This window comes from Sphaeramia orbicularis, chromosome 9 (assembly GCF_902148855.1).
Source record: "Sphaeramia orbicularis chromosome 9, fSphaOr1.1, whole genome shotgun sequence".
Taxonomy (NCBI): Eukaryota; Metazoa; Chordata; class Actinopteri; order Kurtiformes; family Apogonidae; genus Sphaeramia; species Sphaeramia orbicularis.
The window spans coordinates 54525219-54543855 of NC_043965.1; the positions used below are offsets into that span (position 1 = coordinate 54525219).

The window sequence follows — 18637 nt, forward strand, 5'->3', positions numbered from 1 at the left end:
TCCTGTCAGCTCCACCTGTTCTATCACTCATTCTGACACAGTGTTCCTGTCAGCTCCACCCGTTCTATCACACATTCTCACAGTGTTCCTGTCAGCTCCACCTGTTCTATCACACATTCCCACAGTGTTCCTGTCAGCTCCACCTGTTCTATCACACATTCTCACAGTGTTCCTGTCAGCTCCACCTGTTCTATCACACATTCTGACAGAGTGTTCCTGTCAGCTCCACCTGTTCTATCACACATTCTCACAGTGTTCCTGTCAGCTCCACCTGTTCTATCACACATTCTCACAGTGTTCCTGTCAGCTCCACCTGTTCTATCACACATTCTGACAGTGTTCCTGTCAGCTCCACCTGTTCTATCACACATTCTCACAGTGTTCCTGTCAGCTCCACCTGTTCTATCACACATTCTGACACAGTGTTCGTGTCAGCTCCACCCGTTCTATCACACATTCTGACACAGTGTTCCTGTCAGCTCCACCTGTTCTATCACACATTCTCACAGTGTTCCTGTCAGCTCCACCTGTTCTATCACTCATTTTCACAGTGTTCCTGTCAGCTCCACCCGTTCTATCACACATTCTGACACAGTGTTCCTGTCAGCTCCACCTGTTCTATCACACATTCTCACAGTGTTCCTGTCAGCTCCACCTGTTCTATCACTCATTCTCACAGTGTTCCTGTCAGCTCCACCTGTTCTATCACACATTCTCATAGTGTTCCTGTCAGCTCCACCTGTTCTATCACTCATTCTCACAGTGTTCCTGTCAGCTCCACCTGTTCTATCACACATTCTCACAGTGTTCCTGTCAGCTCCACCTGTTCTATCACACATTCTGACACAGTGTTCCTGTCAGCTCCACCCGTTCTATCACACATTCTCACAGTGTTCCTGTCAGCTCCACCTGTTCTATCACACATTCTCACAGTGTTCCTGTCAGCTCCACCTGTTCTATCACACATTCTCACAGTGTTCCTGTCAGCTCCACCTGTTCTATCACTCATTCTGACACAGTGTTCCTGTCAGCTCCACCCGTTCTATCACACATTCTCACAGTGTTCCTGTCAGCTCCACCTGTTCTATCACACATTCTCACAGTGTTCCTGTCAGCTCCACCTGTTCTATCACACATTCTCACAGTGTTCCTGTCAGCTCCACCTGTTCTATCACTCATTCTCACAGTGTTCCCGTCAGCTCCACCTGTTCTATCACACATTCTGACAGAGTGTTCCTGTCAGCTCCACCTGTTCTATCACACATTCTGACACAGTGTTCCTGTCAGCTCCACCTGTTCTATCACACATTCTGACACAGTGTTCCTGTCAGCTCCACCTGTTCTATCACACATTCTGACAGTGTTCCTGTCAGCTCCACCTGTTCTATCACACATTCTCACAGTGTTCCTGTCAGCTCCACCTGTTCTATCACACATTCTCACAGTGTTCCTGTCAGCTCCACCTGTTCTATCACACATTCTGACAGTGTTCCTGTCAGCTCCACCTGTTCTATCACACATTCTGACACAGTGTTCCTGTCAGCTCCACCTGTTCTATCACACATTCTGACAGAGTGTTCCTGTCAGCTCCACCTGTTCTATCACACATTCTGACAGAGTGTTCCTGTCAGCTCCACCTGTTCTATCACACATTCTGACACAGTGTTCCTGTCAGCTCCACCTGTTCTATCACACATTCTGACACAGTGTTCCTGTCAGCTCCACCTGTTCTATCACACATTCTGACAGTGTTCCTGTCAGCTCCACCTGTTCTATCACACATTCTCACAGTGTTCCTGTCAGCTCCACCTGTTCTATCACACATTCTGACAGTGTTCCTGTCAGCTCCACCTGTTCTATCACACATTCTGACACAGTGTTCCTGTCAGCTCCACCTGTTCTATCACACATTCTCACAGTGTTCCTGTCAGCTCCACCTGTTCTATCACTCATTTTCACAGTGTTCCTGTCAGCTCCACCCGTTCTATCACACATTCTGACACAGTGTTCCTGTCAGCTCCACCTGTTCTATCACACATTCTCACAGTGTTCCTGTCAGCTCCACCTGTTCTATCACACATTCTGACAGTGTTCCTGTCAGCTCCACCTGTTCTATCACACATTCTGACACAGTGTTCCTGTCAGCTCCACCTGTTCTATCACACATTCTCACAGTGTTCCTGTCAGCTCCACCTGTTCTATCACTCATTCTCACAGTGTTCCTGTCAGCTCCACCTGTTCTATCACACATTCTCACAGTGTTCCTGTCAGCTCCACCTGTTCTATCACTCATTCTCACAGTGTTCCTGTCAGCTCCACCTGTTCTATCACACATTCTCACAGTGTTCCTGTCAGCTCCACCTGTTCTATCACACATTCTGACACAGTGTTCCTGTCAGCTCCACCCGTTCTATCACACATTCTCACAGTGTTCCTGTCAGCTCCACCTGTTCTATCACACATTCTCACAGTGTTCCTGTCAGCTCCACCTGTTCTATCACACATTCTCACAGTGTTCCTGTCAGCTCCACCTGTTCTATCACGCATTCTGACACAGTGTTCCTGTCAGCTCCACCCGTTCTATCACACATTCTCACAGTGTTCCTGTCAGCTCCACCTGTTCTATCACACATTCTCACAGTGTTCCTGTCAGCTCCACCTGTTCTATCACACATTCTCACAGTGTTCCTGTCAGCTCCACCTGTTCTATCACTCATTCTCACAGTGTTCCTGTCAGCTCCACCTGTTCTATCACACATTCTCACAGTGTTCCTGTCAGCTCCACCTGTTCTATCACACATTCTCACAGTGTTCCTGTCAGCTCCACCTGTTCTATCACTCATTCTCACAGTGTTCCTGTCAGCTCCACCTGTTCTATCACACATTCTCACAGTGTTCCTGTCAGCTCCACCTGTTCTATCACACATTCTCACAGTGTTCCTGTCAGCTCCACCTGTTCTATCACTCATTCTCACAGTGTTCCTGTCAGCTCCACCTGTTCTATCACACATTCTGACACAGTGTTCCTGTCAGCTCCACCTGTTCTATCACACATTCTGACAGAGTGTTCCTGTCAGCTCCACCTGTTCTATCACACATTCTGACACAGTGTTCCTGTCAGCTCCACCTGTTCTATCACACATTCTGACACAGTGTTCCTGTCAGCTCCACCTGTTCTATCACACATTCTGACACAGTGTTCCTGTCAGCTCCACCTGTTCTATCACACATTCTGACACAGTGTTCCTGTCAGCTCCACCTGTTCTATCACACATTCTCACAGTGTTCCTGTCAGCTCCACCTGTTCTATCACACATTCTCACAGTGTTCCTGTCAGCTCCACCTGTTCTATCACACATTCTGACAGTGTTCCTGTCAGCTCCACCTGTTCTATCACACATTCTCACAGTGTTCCTGTCAGCTCCACCTGTTCTATCACACATTCTCACAGTGTTCCTGTCAGCTCCACCTGTTCTATCACACATTCTGACACAGTGTTCCTGTCAGCTCCACCTGTTCTATCACACATTCTCACAGTGTTCCTGTCAGCTCCACCTGTTCTATCACACATTCTGACACAGTGTTCCTGTCAGCTCCACCTGTTCTATCACACATTCTCACAGTGTTCCTGTCAGCTCCACCTGTTCTATCACACATTCTGACACAGTGTTCCTGTCAGCTCCACCTGTTCTATCACACATTCTGACACAGTGTTCCTGTCAGCTCCACCTGTTCTATCACACATTCTCACAGTGTTCCTGTCAGCTCCACCTGTTCTATCACACATTCTGACACAGTGTTCCTGTCAGCTCCACCTGTTCTATCACACATTCTCACAGTGTTCCTGTCAGCTCCACCTGTTCTATCACACATTCTGACACAGTGTTCCTGTCAGCTCCACCTGTTCTATCACACATTCTGACACAGTGTTCCTGTCAGCTCCATCTGTTCTATCACACATTCTCACAGTGTTCCTGTCAGCTCCACCTGTTCTATCACACATTCTCACAGTGTTCCTGTCAGCTCCACCTGTTCTATCACACATTCTCACAGTGTTCCTGTCAGCTCCACCTGTTCTATCACACATTCTGACAGTGTTCCTGTCAGCTCCACCTGTTCTATCACACATTCTCACAGTGTTCCTGTCAGCTCCACCTGTTCTATCACACATTCTCACAGTGTTCCTGTCAGCTCCACCTGTTCTATCACACATTCTGACACAGTGTTCCTGTCAGCTCCACCTGTTCTATCACACATTCTCACAGTGTTCCTGTCAGCTCCACCTGTTCTATCACACATTCTGACACAGTGTTCCTGTCAGCTCCACCTGTTCTATCACACATTCTCACAGTGTTCCTGTCAGCTCCACCTGTTCTATCACACATTCTGACACAGTGTTCCTGTCAGCTCCACCTGTTCTATCACACATTCTGACACAGTGTTCCTGTCAGCTCCACCTGTTCTATCACACATTCTCACAGTGTTCCTGTCAGCTCCACCTGTTCTATCACACATTCTGACACAGTGTTCCTGTCAGCTCCACCTGTTCTATCACACATTCTCACAGTGTTCCTGTCAGCTCCACCTGTTCTATCACACATTCTGACACAGTGTTCCTGTCAGCTCCACCTGTTCTATCACACATTCTGACACAGTGTTCCTGTCAGCTCCACCTGTTCTATCACACATTCTCACAGTGTTCCTGTCAGCTCCACCTGTTCTATCACACATTCTCACAGTGTTCCTGTCAGCTCCACCTGTTCTATCACACATTCTCACAGTGTTCCTGTCAGCTCCACCTGTTCTATCACACATTCTCACAGTGTTCCTGTCAGCTCCACCTGTTCTATCACACATTCTGACAGTGTTCCTGTCAGCTCCACCTGTTCTATCACACATTCTCACAGTGTTCCTGTCAGCTCCACCTGTTCTATCACACATTCTGACACAGTGTTCCTGTCAGCTCCACCTGTTCTATCACACATTCTGACACAGTGTTCCTGTCAGCTCCACCTGTTCTATCACACATTCTCACAGTGTTCCTGTCAGCTCCACCTGTTCTATCACACATTCTGACACAGTGTTCCTGTCAGCTCCACCTGTTCTATCACACATTCTGACACAGTGTTCCTGTCAGCTCCACCTGTTCTATCACACATTCTCACAGTGTTCCTGTCAGCTCCACCTGTTCTATCACACATTCTGACACAGTGTTCCTGTCAGCTCCACCTGTTCTATCACACATTCTGACACAGTGTTCCTGTCAGCTCCACCTGTTCTATCACACATTCTGACACAGTGTTCCTGTCAGCTCCACCTGTTCTATCACACATTCTCACAGTGTTCCTGTCAGCTCCACCTGTTCTATCACACATTCTGACACAGTGTTCCTGTCAGCTCCACCTGTTCTATCACACATTCTGACACAGTGTTCCTGTCAGCTCCACCTGTTCTATCACACATTCTCACAGTGTTCCTGTCAGCTCCACCTGTTCTATCACACATTCTGACACAGTGTTCCTGTCAGCTCCACCTGTTCTATCACACATTCTCTGTGTGTGCATCAGCTCAGTCCATACCTGACAGTGTCCAGTCCCCAGTGTGGATCCTCCACTAGAGCACACAGCTCCTGTCCTGAGGCTCCAGGATGGTTGTAGCTCAGGTCCAACAGTCTGAGATGGGACGGATTGGACTTCAGGGCTGAGACCAGAGAAGAACATCCTTCCTCTGTGATCAGACATCCTGACAGTCTGCAACATAAAACATCACACATCATCTGAGGTTGGAAAAGAAGCAGCGTCAGCTGTTGGACACAGTTATTCTGAGGATGGATTTCATTCCAAATGGGATTTACCTGAAGCCAGTTTCTATTGGACTGGCTCAGTTCAGGACATGATCTGAATACAGACTAACCATTGTCACCACCTCCAAATCAAAGGTTCAATGGTTCTTGGGTTCCAGTGTTTAAACAGACAAACCAGTTCCACTCCAGTCCAACTCTCAGAGTGTAGATACTTTACTGTCCTTTAGATAATATCTGTAGATTTAGACTCACTTGCTTCAAATACATCTTCATACAGTTTAGTTACTGTGTTTGTTTCATATAAATAAAGGAACATGCCTGTGTTTCATGTCAGACACTGAACAGCTGGTCTGAAAACCAGGTCAGACTGATCCACTACATGTACATTAGGGGTGTGCGATATGACGACATTAGATTGTGAAGGTTTAGAACAAATCGACAATACAACAAACCATTGAGATGGTGGAATGGTCTATAATCTGATGTAGTCAGAGTCATAGTGGATTCAATGGCTCTGGATGGAGACAGACACATCACGTCAGTTCACGTCCCTGTCACATGGATTTCAGGTTGTGTAGTGGGAGTCATGGCTGACAGTCAAACAGATTAGTTGCTTCCTACAAAGAACTCCACTTCCATCGCATGGAATTGGTTTGGTTTTTCCCCGAACGACAAAGTGCAAACAACAGTAATTTGCAAAATTAGCACAGATACAGTTTGCACATCGGATGGCAACACTACAAACCTGTTCAGTCAGCTGCCAATGTGATATCATGACTCATGTAAATATACATGTCACTTTGAATTGGTGTGTTATCTGAATGCATTATAAACTTTCCACATGTATGTTCCCATCGTTATTAGCCCCGTGTCCAACCTGAATCAATGCATGCCCAAACAGTATGAGAGTCAAACTGGTAGAAGAGCAGCTACACTCCAGCAAGAGGCAACAGGTAGAATTAAACCAAAGCAAACAACTGTAACGCATTTAGTACAAAAAGCATTTAGTAAAGGTACTCTGTATGAGAAGAGGAGCAAACAGTGGAAAGAGGGAACAGAAGCACTGACTTTACACATGCAAAGATATGCTAATTAGTCTCAAAGATCAATGGAAAGAATCATGATCAAATCAAGATCATGGTTTTATTTTTAAAAAAATCTGATATGATATTTTTACCATATCGCTCACCCCTGATGTACATCCTGGTTTTAATCATCATCATTCACACTGGTTGAACAATCCAAACCTGAGAGTCTCCAGTTTACAGTCTGGACTCCTTAGTCCATCTGACAGGATTTTCAGTCCTGAATCCTTCAGGTCCATGTTGTCAAGGTCCAGATGAGTCAGACTACAGTACTGGGATCTGAGAACTGAGGACAGACCTTCACAGCTTCGCTCTGACAGGTTACAGATACTCAACCTGGAGGGCACAGATGACATTTGGATTACAATCAGGTCAGGTCTGGACTGAAGGACCATCACAATCCACATAGATCTCAGTTTGTTCCACAGCTCAGATCCAAATAAAGCTGCACAATTTAGTAAGAAACACAATTTTTTTATTGTAATATGAGTCTGTTTGCTTGTTTATCACATCAAATGCACAGATTAGTCATTTAACAATGTCAAATCAAACATGAAACCTGAAACTAGTGTAAAAACACTGAAACTTAAAAGTAGAAACCCCTTAACGTTTTGATTTTTATTGTTCATGTTTTCCACAGCATCTCCATCTGCTCAGTGTCACTGTTACAACCCGAAGGTGAAACATATTTTCAAAGGACACCAGAGTCAAAGGAGTGTAATTCAAAAGAACATATTTTATTGTATTTGATTTATTTTGTTACGTTTTGCGTCGGTTTACTTCTGTTCCTGTTGAAACCAGCTGCTTTTAATTAAGCAGAATCCAAACCCCTTTTAAACCCCATGCCCAAAGTAACAAAAGGAAAGACAGAGTGGACTGGAAACTAAAAAAAAGGACGGTGTGCTGGACAGGCCAACCCTATACAGGGCCTTAGGAGCTGCCAGCGCACCGTTACCCGATAAAAAAAAAAAAAAAACACAACATAAGGCCTAATGAAAAAAAAATGCAAAAACAGGACGTCTGGCTCCACCTGGCCAAAGAAAAAGAAAAGCTAACGAAAAGCCACGCTGGCATGCAACAACTTGCGTGGAGTGAAGTGGAGTGGAGTGGATGTGCGCCTCGACGTGCACACCCTGGACACTGGCATCGCTGGAGGAGGAGGAGAAAGAGAGAGCCGCCCCACGGGCGCTCGACTATATAATGCCAGTGGCACCAAAACCAATTAAAGCCGCAAGCGCATTGAAAGGCCCTCGCCACAGGCACATCCAGTACAAGAATGTCAATCGTTCAGCAGGTGGTGCTCTAGCACCAAATTTTGATGTCTTCTGATGAATAGATGTAGACCTGTGAGATTGACAACTGCTTCAAATTTGAAGCAAATCTTTGTATGTCTGAACTAAAGAAATTTTTGTATAAGTTAATCTGTAGGGGGCGCTATGCAACCAAGATTCCATTTCTTCCATTGAATGGGTGTAGGCCTGTGAGATGTACCACTCAGTCAAATTTGAGCTAAATCGGTGTTTGTATGTCAGAACTGATGCAATTTTCGTAAAGGTAAATTTGTAGGGGTCGCTTTTGTGTGAATTTTCAATGTCTTCTGACAAATGGGTGTAGGCCTGGGAGACTGGCAGCTGATTCAAATTTGAGGCAAATAGGTGATCATATGTCAAAACTGAACCAATTTTTGTAAAATAAATTTCTAGGGGGCGCTCTGGAGCCAAATCTCAAATTTTTCAGATGAATAGGTGTAGGCCTGGGAGATTGACAACTAACTCAAATTTCAGCCAAATTTGAGCCAGTTCGTATGTCCGAGCTGAAGCAATTTTAGTGAAGGTAACTTTATAGGGGGCACTATAGCGCAAAATTTAAATTTCATCAAACAAATGGCTGTAGGCCTGGGATATTGAACACTGATTCAAATTTGAGCCAAATCGGTGTTTGTATTTCTGAACTGAAGCAATTTCTGTAAAGGTAACTTTGCAGGGGCGCTTTAGTGCAAAATTTCAATTTCTTTTAATAAATGGGTGTAGGTTTGGGAGATGGACATCTGAGTCAAATTTGAGAAAAATAGGTGTTCGTACGCCTGAGCTGAAGATATTTTTGTAATGGTAAATTTTCGGAAAAACTTCGCAAACTTTGTGACCTTGTACAAAAAAACGGTGACACAGATCCCAAAAATTCAGCTAACTTTTGATGCCCCACTTCTCTAGATACTGTACACCGATTTTCAGCTCATTTTGAATCACTGACTCTGCCCTTTCCTGGTTCACCTCTTACCTGTCCGACAGATTTCACTTCATCTCCATCAACAACCACAAATCGCACACCACCCCAGTATCACATGGTGTCCCTCAAGGCTCTGTGCTTGGCCCCATACTCTTCATCTTGTACATACTTCCGCTCGGTCATATCATCCGTCACCATGGTCTCCACTTTCACTGTTATGCTGACGACACCCAGCTATACATCTCTACTAAAGCCATCACCCCTGCCATTCTCTCCACCATCACCAACTGCCTCACTGACATTAAAACCTGGATGACAAACAACTTTCTCAAACTCAACAGCAATAAAACTGAAATCATCATTTTTGGACCACAATCTCTTCTCCCCTCCTCCCAGAATTTCTCACTCTCCATCGATGGTCACTCAGTCACCCCCTCTCCCCTGGCCAGAAACCTCGGCATCATTATGGACCCCACCCTTTCCTTCAAATCACACATCAATCATGTCACCAAAACTTCCTTCTTTCATCTTCGCAACATCGCACGCCTCTGCCCCACCCTCTCCCCCTCAGCTGCCGAAACACTCATCCATGCCTTCATCACCTCCAGACTAGATTATTGTAATAGCATTCTTTATGGCCTTCCTTCCACTGCCCTCCAAAAATTACAGTATGTTCAGAACTCAGCCGCCCCGTTACTCACCCACTCCTGCTCCAGAAATCACATCACACCCATCCTCCGTCAACTTCATTGGCTCCCTGTTCAACAACGCATTAACTTCAAGATCCTCCTCATCACCTACAAAGCCCTACACAACCTTGCCCCCCCTTACCTGACTGATTTACTTCACCGCCACTCCCCTACTCGCCACCTCCGCTCTGCAGGTGCTAACCTTCTCACCCTCATCACCAAGACTAAGTTCCGTACCCTGGGTGACAGGGCTTTTGCCCCACCCTCTGGAACTCTCTACCCATTCACATCCGGAACTCTGACACAGTCACCTCATTCAAAAGCCAACTCAAATCCCACCTCTTCAGATCATCATTCGAAAACTGACCGCCCGCTCAACCTCCTCCACTCTCACATACCTTCTTTTGTGTGTTTTTCTTTAATCAATATTTGTCTCTGTATTTGTTCTTCAGTTACCATTTAGCATTAACTTTGTATCTGTTTACCCATTGGATGTATGTTTGTCCCTTGGTTGTTTTTTGTAAAGCGTCTTTGAGTACTTAGAAAAGCGCTATATAAAACTGATGTATTATTATTATTATTATTATTATTATTGGCCAAACGCCCAAGGAGGAGATAGTTAAAATACAACGTCAACGAAAACGCTGGCTCAGCATTTTGGAAATTTCAATCCAATATGGCCAACTAAGGGTTGGTTTAGGGGTGTGGCCATAATAATATTTTTTGTTTATCTCCTCATGATGAATCTGTGTACCGATTTTGGTGGCTCTACAACAAACTTTATGTGGGATATGCTCCCATTGGTGTAATGTATTTCCACTTTTCAAGGGGGTGCTGCTGCAACATTTCTTTACCAACATCTACGAAACCTATCTGTAAATTCAATTTTTCGCACTACTGAATTTTGGGCAAAATTTGGTGAGTTTTTGTAAATGTTCAGGGGGTCAAATTTGAGCTCAAAGAGCAGGAGAAGAAAAAAATAAATAAATAAAGCCACACGTGGCATCTAAAGGCCCTCACCATGGGCACATCCAGTACAAGTATGTCCATCGCTAAGCAGGTGGCGCTCTAGCACAATTTTATGTCTTCTAATGAATGGGTGTAGGCCTGGGAGATTGACAATTGACTCAAATTCGAGACAAATCAGTGTTCGTATGTCCGAACTGAACAAATTTTTGTATAAATAAATCTGTAGGGGGCGCTATGGAGCCAAAATTCAATTTGTTCCATTGAATGGCTGTAGGCCTGTGAGATGTACCACTGAGTCAAATTTCAGCCAAATCGGTGTCCGTATGTCCGAACTGATGCAATTTTCATGAAGGTAAATTTATAGGGGGCGCTATTGAGCGAAATGGCATTTTCTTTTGATAAATGGGTGTAGGCCTGGGAGACTGACAACTGATTCAAATTTGAGTCAAATCAGTGTTCGTATGTCCAAACTGAAGCAATTATTGTAAAGGTGAAGTTGTAGGGGGCGCTATGGAGCCAAATTTCAATTTTTTCTGATAAATGGGTGAAGGTCTGGGAGATAGATGTCTGAGTCAAATTTGAGCCAAATCAGTGTTTATAAGTCCGAACTGAAGCAATTTTAATAAAAAAAAAAAAAAACTTGTAGGGGGCGCTGTAGTACGAAATGTAAATTTCTTTTGACAAATAGGTGTAGGCCTGGGGGACAGATGTCTGGGTCAAATTTGAGCCAAATCGGTGTTTGTATGTCTAAACTGATGTCATTTTTGTACATGTACATTTGCAGGGGGCGCTATAGTGCAAAATTTCAATTTCTTTAATAAATGGGTGTAGGCCTGGGAGATAGACGTCTGATTGAAATTTGAGCCAAATCAGTGTTCGTATGTCTGAGCTGAAGCAATTTTTGTAATGGTAAATTTTCGAAAAAACTTCACAAAGTTTGTAACCTCGTCACACAAGAACGGTGACACCGATTCCAAAAATTCAGCCAACTGTGGATGCCCCACTTCTGTAGATACTGTACACCAATTTTGAGCTCATTTGGCCAAATGCCCAAGGAGGAGATAGTTAAAATACGACGTCAGCGAAAACGCTGACTCAGCATTTTGGAAATTTCAATCCAATATGGCCGACTTCCGGTTGGTTTAGGGGCGTGGCCACAACAATATTTTTTGTTTGTCTCCTCATGATGAATCTGTGTACCGATTTTCGTGGTTCTACGACAAACTTTATGTTGGACGTGCTCCCTTTGACGTAATGCATTTCCTCTTTTCAAGGGGGCGCTGCAGCAACATTTCTTTACCGACATCTACGAAACCTATATGTACACTGAACGAAAATATAAATGCCCCACTTTTGTTTTTGCTCCCATTTTTCATGAGCTGAACTCAAAGATCTAAAACTTTTTCTATGTACACAAAAGGCCTTTTCTCTCAAATATTGTTCATAAATTTGTCTAAATCTGTGTTAGTGAGCACTTCTCCTTTGTTCTTTGCTGAGATAATCCATCCACCTCACAGGTGTGGCATATCAAGATGCTGATTAGACAGCAGGATTATTGCACAGGTGTGACTTAGGCTGGCCACAATAAAAGGCCACTCTAAAATGTGCACTTTTTTTACTGTATTGGGTGGTCCAGGGGGGTCAGAAAACCAGTCAGTATTTGGTGTGACCACCATTTTCCTCGCACAGTCTTCTTCATGAATTCTCTGAAACACCTTTGGAGATGGCTTCTGGTAGAGAAATGAACATTCAATTCACCGGCAAAAGCTCTGCTGGAGATTCCTGAAGTCAGCATGACCAGTGCATATTCCCTCCAAACTTGTGACATCTGTGGTATTGTGCTGTGTGATAAAACCGCACATTTTGGAGTGGCCTTTTATTGTGGCCAGCCTAAGGCACACCTGTGCAAAAATCCTGCTGTCTAATCAGCATCTTGATCTGCCACAGCTGTGAGGTGGATGGATTATCTCAGCAAAGAAGAAGTGTTCACTAACACAAATTTAGACAGATTTGTGAACAATATTTGAGAGAAATAAACCTTGTGTGTACACAGAAAAAGTTTTAGATCTTTGAGTTCAGCTCACGAAAAATGGGAGCAAAAACAAAAATGGGGCATTTATATTTTTGTTCAGTGTAAATTCAATTTTGCACATTTCTGAATTTTGGGCAAAATTTGGTGAGTTTTCGTAAATGTTCAGGGGGTCAAAATTGAGCTCAAAGCACAGGAGAAAGAAAAATAAGACAAAAAATAAATAAATAAATAAAGATAATAATCTGAGAAAGAACAATATAGCTGTTTCTATGGCAACCACATATTTGGCCTTATTTGAAAGCTCTCGAGGTCCCCCATATGTCTGTGGGGTCAGATGTCATGTGTCGTGCACTTACACCCACATGACTGACCCTGAGTGGGCGTGTCCCACAGACTCCCATTCATTCTGAGCAGGTGTAAATATGCAGTTTGTGCACATGTCATGTACGTCTTCAGAAAGGTCTCAGTGCCGTGAATGTGAATATGTGTGAGAGTGGCAACAGTGGCGAAAGGCGACCGCATCGCTGGTGATTTCATCCCCATACGCCCACTGCAGACTCAATAGGCCCTGTGCCAGCTTTACTCGGCTCGGGCCTAATTAAGTTTAAACATAAAAATGAGAGAAATACAACAAAGGACAAAACAATAGTTAACCTAGAGCAGGGGTGTCAAACTCATTCTAGTTCAAGGGCCAGATTCAGCTAAATTTGATCTGCAGTGCACCAAACCAGTAAAATAATAACCCAATATAATATATAATATATAATATATAATATATAATATACAAATAATGTCAACTCCAAGCTTTTCTCTATGTTTCAGAGCAAAAAAAGTAAATTTACATTATGAAAAGGTTTACATCTGCAAACTATCCTTTCAACAGATGTGAATAACCTGAACAAACTGAAAAAATCAGTGTAATTTTAACAATATTCTTCCTCAGTTTATCATTTACACACGTACATTGTCACTTACAGATCACAGTGGATCTACAAACACATTTAGTAACAGGCAGAATCTTGTTAAAAATGTACGTACTTCTCTTAAGACATTTCAGGTTGTTCATATTTGTTCATCTTATTCACATTTTTTGCAAAGTTATGCTTTGTTTTAGAGTAAATACATGAAAAAGTTTACATTTACAAAGAGAAAAAGTTGGAGTTGTCATTATTTCTAAGTTATTATGATAGTATTTTACTGGTCCTGCCACTGGAGATTGAATTGGTCTGAATGTGGAACCTGAACTAAAAGGATTGTTCATATCTTTGTGTAATTTTTACATTTCTCAAATTCCTCCCAAGGGCCGGACTGGATCCTTTGGCGGGCCGGATTTGGCCCCCGGGACGCATGTTTGACACCTGTGACCTAGAGAAACGAAATTCACCAGGTAAAATCTCTCCAAAATTATCAATCAAAAATCGACCAAAGTCAAAAGTAGAAAAAGACCGGAAAAAAATAGTGCACAGCACCTAACAGTCACTAGATCCAAATCATCACCATAGAACATAGGTGGGGTTGAACTTCTATTCCCTAATTTTCCATTTGGATCATCATAAATCCACCTCAATCCTGACCTTTACATTATCATCTTTTTCCATTTCATAATTACACAGGTTGATTTAGTGATTACACTTGTGATTGACTTGATTGTGCAGCTCTAGATCTAATACACCTTCATTTAAACAAGTACAACATGATTTAATAAAACTCAGTCAGGACCAACAGATCAGAAAGAATTGAATTCAGATTCTAACTTTATCTGACCTGAGAGTCTCCAGTTTACAGTCTGGACTCCTTAGTCCATCTGACAGGATCTTCTGTCCTGAATCCTTCAGGTCCATGTTGTTGACGTCTAGATGTGTCAGACTACAGGACTGGGATCTGAGAGCTGAGGACAGACCTTCACAGCTTCTCTCTGACAGGTTACAGATACTCAACCTGGAGGACACAGATGATATTTGGATTACAGTCAGGTCAGGTCTGGACTGAAGGACCATCACAGTTCACACAGAACTCAGCTCAGGGAGGAACAGGATGCTGCTGACAGTAGGAGTGGTTGTTTGGGTTCCACTACTTGCCTGTATATTTGATTATTTGTCTACTCTTTGTTCAGCTCATCGTGTGTCTGGTAGGGCTGCAACGACTAGTGTTAAAAACTGCACTTCATGCTTGAGGAGGGGTGGGGCCTAGCCTCACCTATCAGGCCACACCCAAGCATTTAAGAGGAAGAATCAGGCCCAGCACACCCACTTTTCCTTTGTTTGACGGAGTATGCAGCTTGAGTAAGAGACTAAATGAATGCATTGAGTGGATACAGATAAATGTTAGTAAGTTGTACTTTATGTTGTGGTTATTTGCATATCCCTAAGTATGTTTGGAATTGTTTGGATTATAGAACTATTGTTTCCCTTTAAGATTTACATCATCTGATCCATTCATCCTGCTGAACACTAAAATAAAAGCATAAAGGGAATCCCTGACCAGTTTTGCATCTGACCATATGCCAATGCAGAAGTTTGAATGATTCAATGTCAAGGTGGTTGTGATACGGAATCTGAAAGAGCTGGATCAGTGTAGTTGATGATGTTGTTGGTAGATGTCTGGGGTGCATGGCTTGCTCTAACTTGCAATCCCTTTCTGTTGAATGACAATTGAGGACTCTCACTGTTCTGTTGAAGAAGATGAGGGTAATGCTCTCCTTGGATATGAAAACTCCCAAGTTAAAAATGTAAATGAGGAGCTACATTTGTTCAGTTTAACTGACCTTAAACCATTTAGTTTTCAGAACAGTGTTGATCCTAAGGAAAATCTCTATGATGATTATAACTTAAATTTGGAATATTACTCAGAGAATTCATTTGATCATTTTAATTTGGAGGATTTTTCAGTAATACATTTTAACAGCAGAAGTCTGTATGCAAATGTCTTAGAAATTAAAGAGTATTTGGAATCACTTAAACATAATGTGACGGAGTGGCCGTAGACGCCACGTCACTGTCTCCCGCACGGTGCGTTCTCCCCGTGTCTCTGTGGGAGGAGGCGGCATGTGTAGAGTGCCAGTGTCCCACAGAGACCTGCTTCAATGGACGTGCGGGAAAGTAGTTTCTCCCCACATTCCCCGTTCTGAACTTTTTTTTTTTTTTTCCATGAGTAGTGCGGTCGAGGGTGCACACTCGACGCCTACACTTACACTCACAAACTCAGACTCACCAGACGCTGATCCGGCCGTACCTTCCGCCTCCGTTCACCACTCTGGGTGGCGAACCGAAGCACTGCCTGCTTAGCCCTTTTATGGCGCATTGTGGCGCGCCGTTGGAGGTCAGGTGACCTGGACTAGTTTATTTTTTTTCCTAATTATTCAATTATGTTGATTTTCATGATATTTACATTTAAAGTAAATGCCAAATGGAGGGCATTTTGTTAGTATAATATTTCTGTTATTGGATGTGCTTATTTGGTAAATTATTTTTTCCTGAGTTTTTAAGTTTTTGTTAAAACCCTCTTTTTTATTAATTTGGTATGCCCGGGGGAGGGGCTAAGAGTATTTAATGTTTAATGAGGGGTTTTTCTGTCAGATGGGCAGACAGGGTTTGTTCTCCATGCTGTGAACTTCTGGTGAGGGTGGATGTTTTTCCCTTGTGTATACTTTAGTTTTGTATTGTAATTAATTTTTCATGTTTATTCTGGTAAAAGTGGTGCTGAATAAAATCACAGAAAATAGTTTGACGACTGAGCCATCATCTTTTTTTAATCTGGGAAACCCGAACCCGTGACACATAAATTTCAAGTAATTGCAATAAGTGAAGCCCTGCGATGAACTGGCGACTTGTCCAGGGTGTACCCCGCCTTCGCCCCTATGTAGCTGGGATAGGCTCCAAGCGACCCCCGTGACCCTAGTGAGGATAAAGCAGGTTCAGAAAATGAATGAATGAATGAATGAATGCAATAAGTGAGACTTGGATAACAAAGGGTATTAGAAGGGTATGATACTGTCTATGCTAACCGGATAAATAAAACCAGTGGTGAAGTTGCTTTTTTTTGTACAAAAGGATCTTCAATGTAAGGAAATTGATACCACAATTGTTGACGAAGTAATGGAAAGTTTGACAATTGAAATACAGACTCCCAAATTCAAGAATATTTTCTTGAGTTGCATATATAGAACACCTGGTTCTTGTATGGATCAGTTTATGAACACTTTAGTTGATATCCTTGGAGGATTTTGTGATTTAAAAAATCATTTTTTGTTTGTGGAGACTTTAATATTGACCTTTTGAAATGGAATGAAAATTCACCAACAAATGACTTTTGTAATATAATGTTTAGTTTTGATTTAAGGCCACTTATTAACAAACCTTCTGGGATAACCAAAGAAAGTGCCACACTCATTGATAATATTTACACTAATGTGCATGGCCCAGACACAAGTGGTATATTCTGAAGTGATATTAGTGGTCATTTTCCCATATTTGTTCTACTGCATAGTTTAAAGGTTCAATCTTCTGTTGGTGTGAGTGAGTCTACTTGTAAATTGGTGAGAATAAGGACTCGAGAAAGAATTGAGGCTTTACAGATGGATTTAACAAAGTGTAACTGAAATGATGTGTATGTGGAGGATCCTACTCAGGCCTAGGATGCATTTGTGTCTATATTTACAGCTATACAACAAACATTGTCCTATTAGAAAGTGTTGGGTGAAGGAAAAATACAAAGGAAAACCTTGGATGACTAAGAGCCTACAAAAGGCGTGTAAAAAGAAAAACTTTTATGTAAGAAATGTTTACATCTAAGAACCAGTGAAAATGAGAAAAAGTATAAGCTGTATAAGAACACACTGACTTCCATTATGAGAAAACAGAAGATGGAATATTACAACAAATTGTTAGAGGACAGTAAAAACAACATTAAAATGACTTTGAAAGTAACTAATCGTATCATTCAAAATACACACAACAAATCAGAATACCCCAGTAATTTCTTAAATGACTCAGGTGATACAGTAGACACTTTAAAAAGCATTGCTGAAGAGTTCAACAATTACTTTGTAGGGGTTGGTTGTACTTTGGCCAGTAAAATTACTGTGCCTGTGGATAAACAAAATTTATTTGACAATCTCATTAAAGGTAACAGCAATACTATGTTCTGTAATGGAATGTTTACTTTTTTATCTGATTCCGCTTTTTGTTCCCGTCTCCTTTCCTGATCACCCTTCCCCACTGCATGCTAACTTTATGAATACCCCCACTACATGCTAACTTTCCTGTCTCTGTTCCTGATCACTCTTCCCAATTGCATGCTAATTTTCTGAATACCCCCCACTGCATGCTAACTTTCCCGTCTCCCTACCTAAATTCCCCTACTGTGTGTGTAAATTTTCTTGCAAGGTAACAAAAGGCCCTTTGAGGAGACTGGAGGTGTCACTTGCAAATGTGATTCACCCTATAAAAGGTGGACCTTGTGAGAAGCTCTTTGTCTTTTCTTCACAAACGCCGCTCGTGTGCAGAACTGACCTTTCTTTGCAAAGAAATAAAATATTGTCGGCCGGCAGATGTCTCTATTTCATTATTCACCAGCAGTAGAGAAAAACATTTCCGTAACAGTTCCTTTACAGAATTGATGAAACTGATAAAATTGAGACAGAAAGAAAATTCAAAAACAAAACTGATATGCATTCAATTGATATGGCAATTGGTAAAGAAGTCATTGGCCAAATTGTAAGCCCTCTGACCTATATATGTAATCTGTCCTTCCAAGAAGGTGTTTTTCCAAATAACATGAAAACAGCAAAGGTTATACCAGTATTCAAACATGGAGATGAGCATTGCATTGATAA

At 42.5% G+C, this 18637-nt stretch overlaps 1 protein-coding gene across 1 annotated transcript in view; it reads right to left on the bottom strand.

Annotated features, from left to right (window-relative positions):
* The window catches only part of LOC115426257 (NACHT, LRR and PYD domains-containing protein 12-like), a 37862-nt gene that overhangs the window by 4697 nt on the left and 14528 nt on the right, over positions 1–18637 (bottom strand). Inside the window, 3 exon segments of the mRNA XM_030144257.1 lie at positions 5580–5750; positions 7051–7224; positions 14569–14742. Of these exon segments, the coding sequence (XP_030000117.1) occupies positions 5580–5750; positions 7051–7224; positions 14569–14742 (519 nt within the window).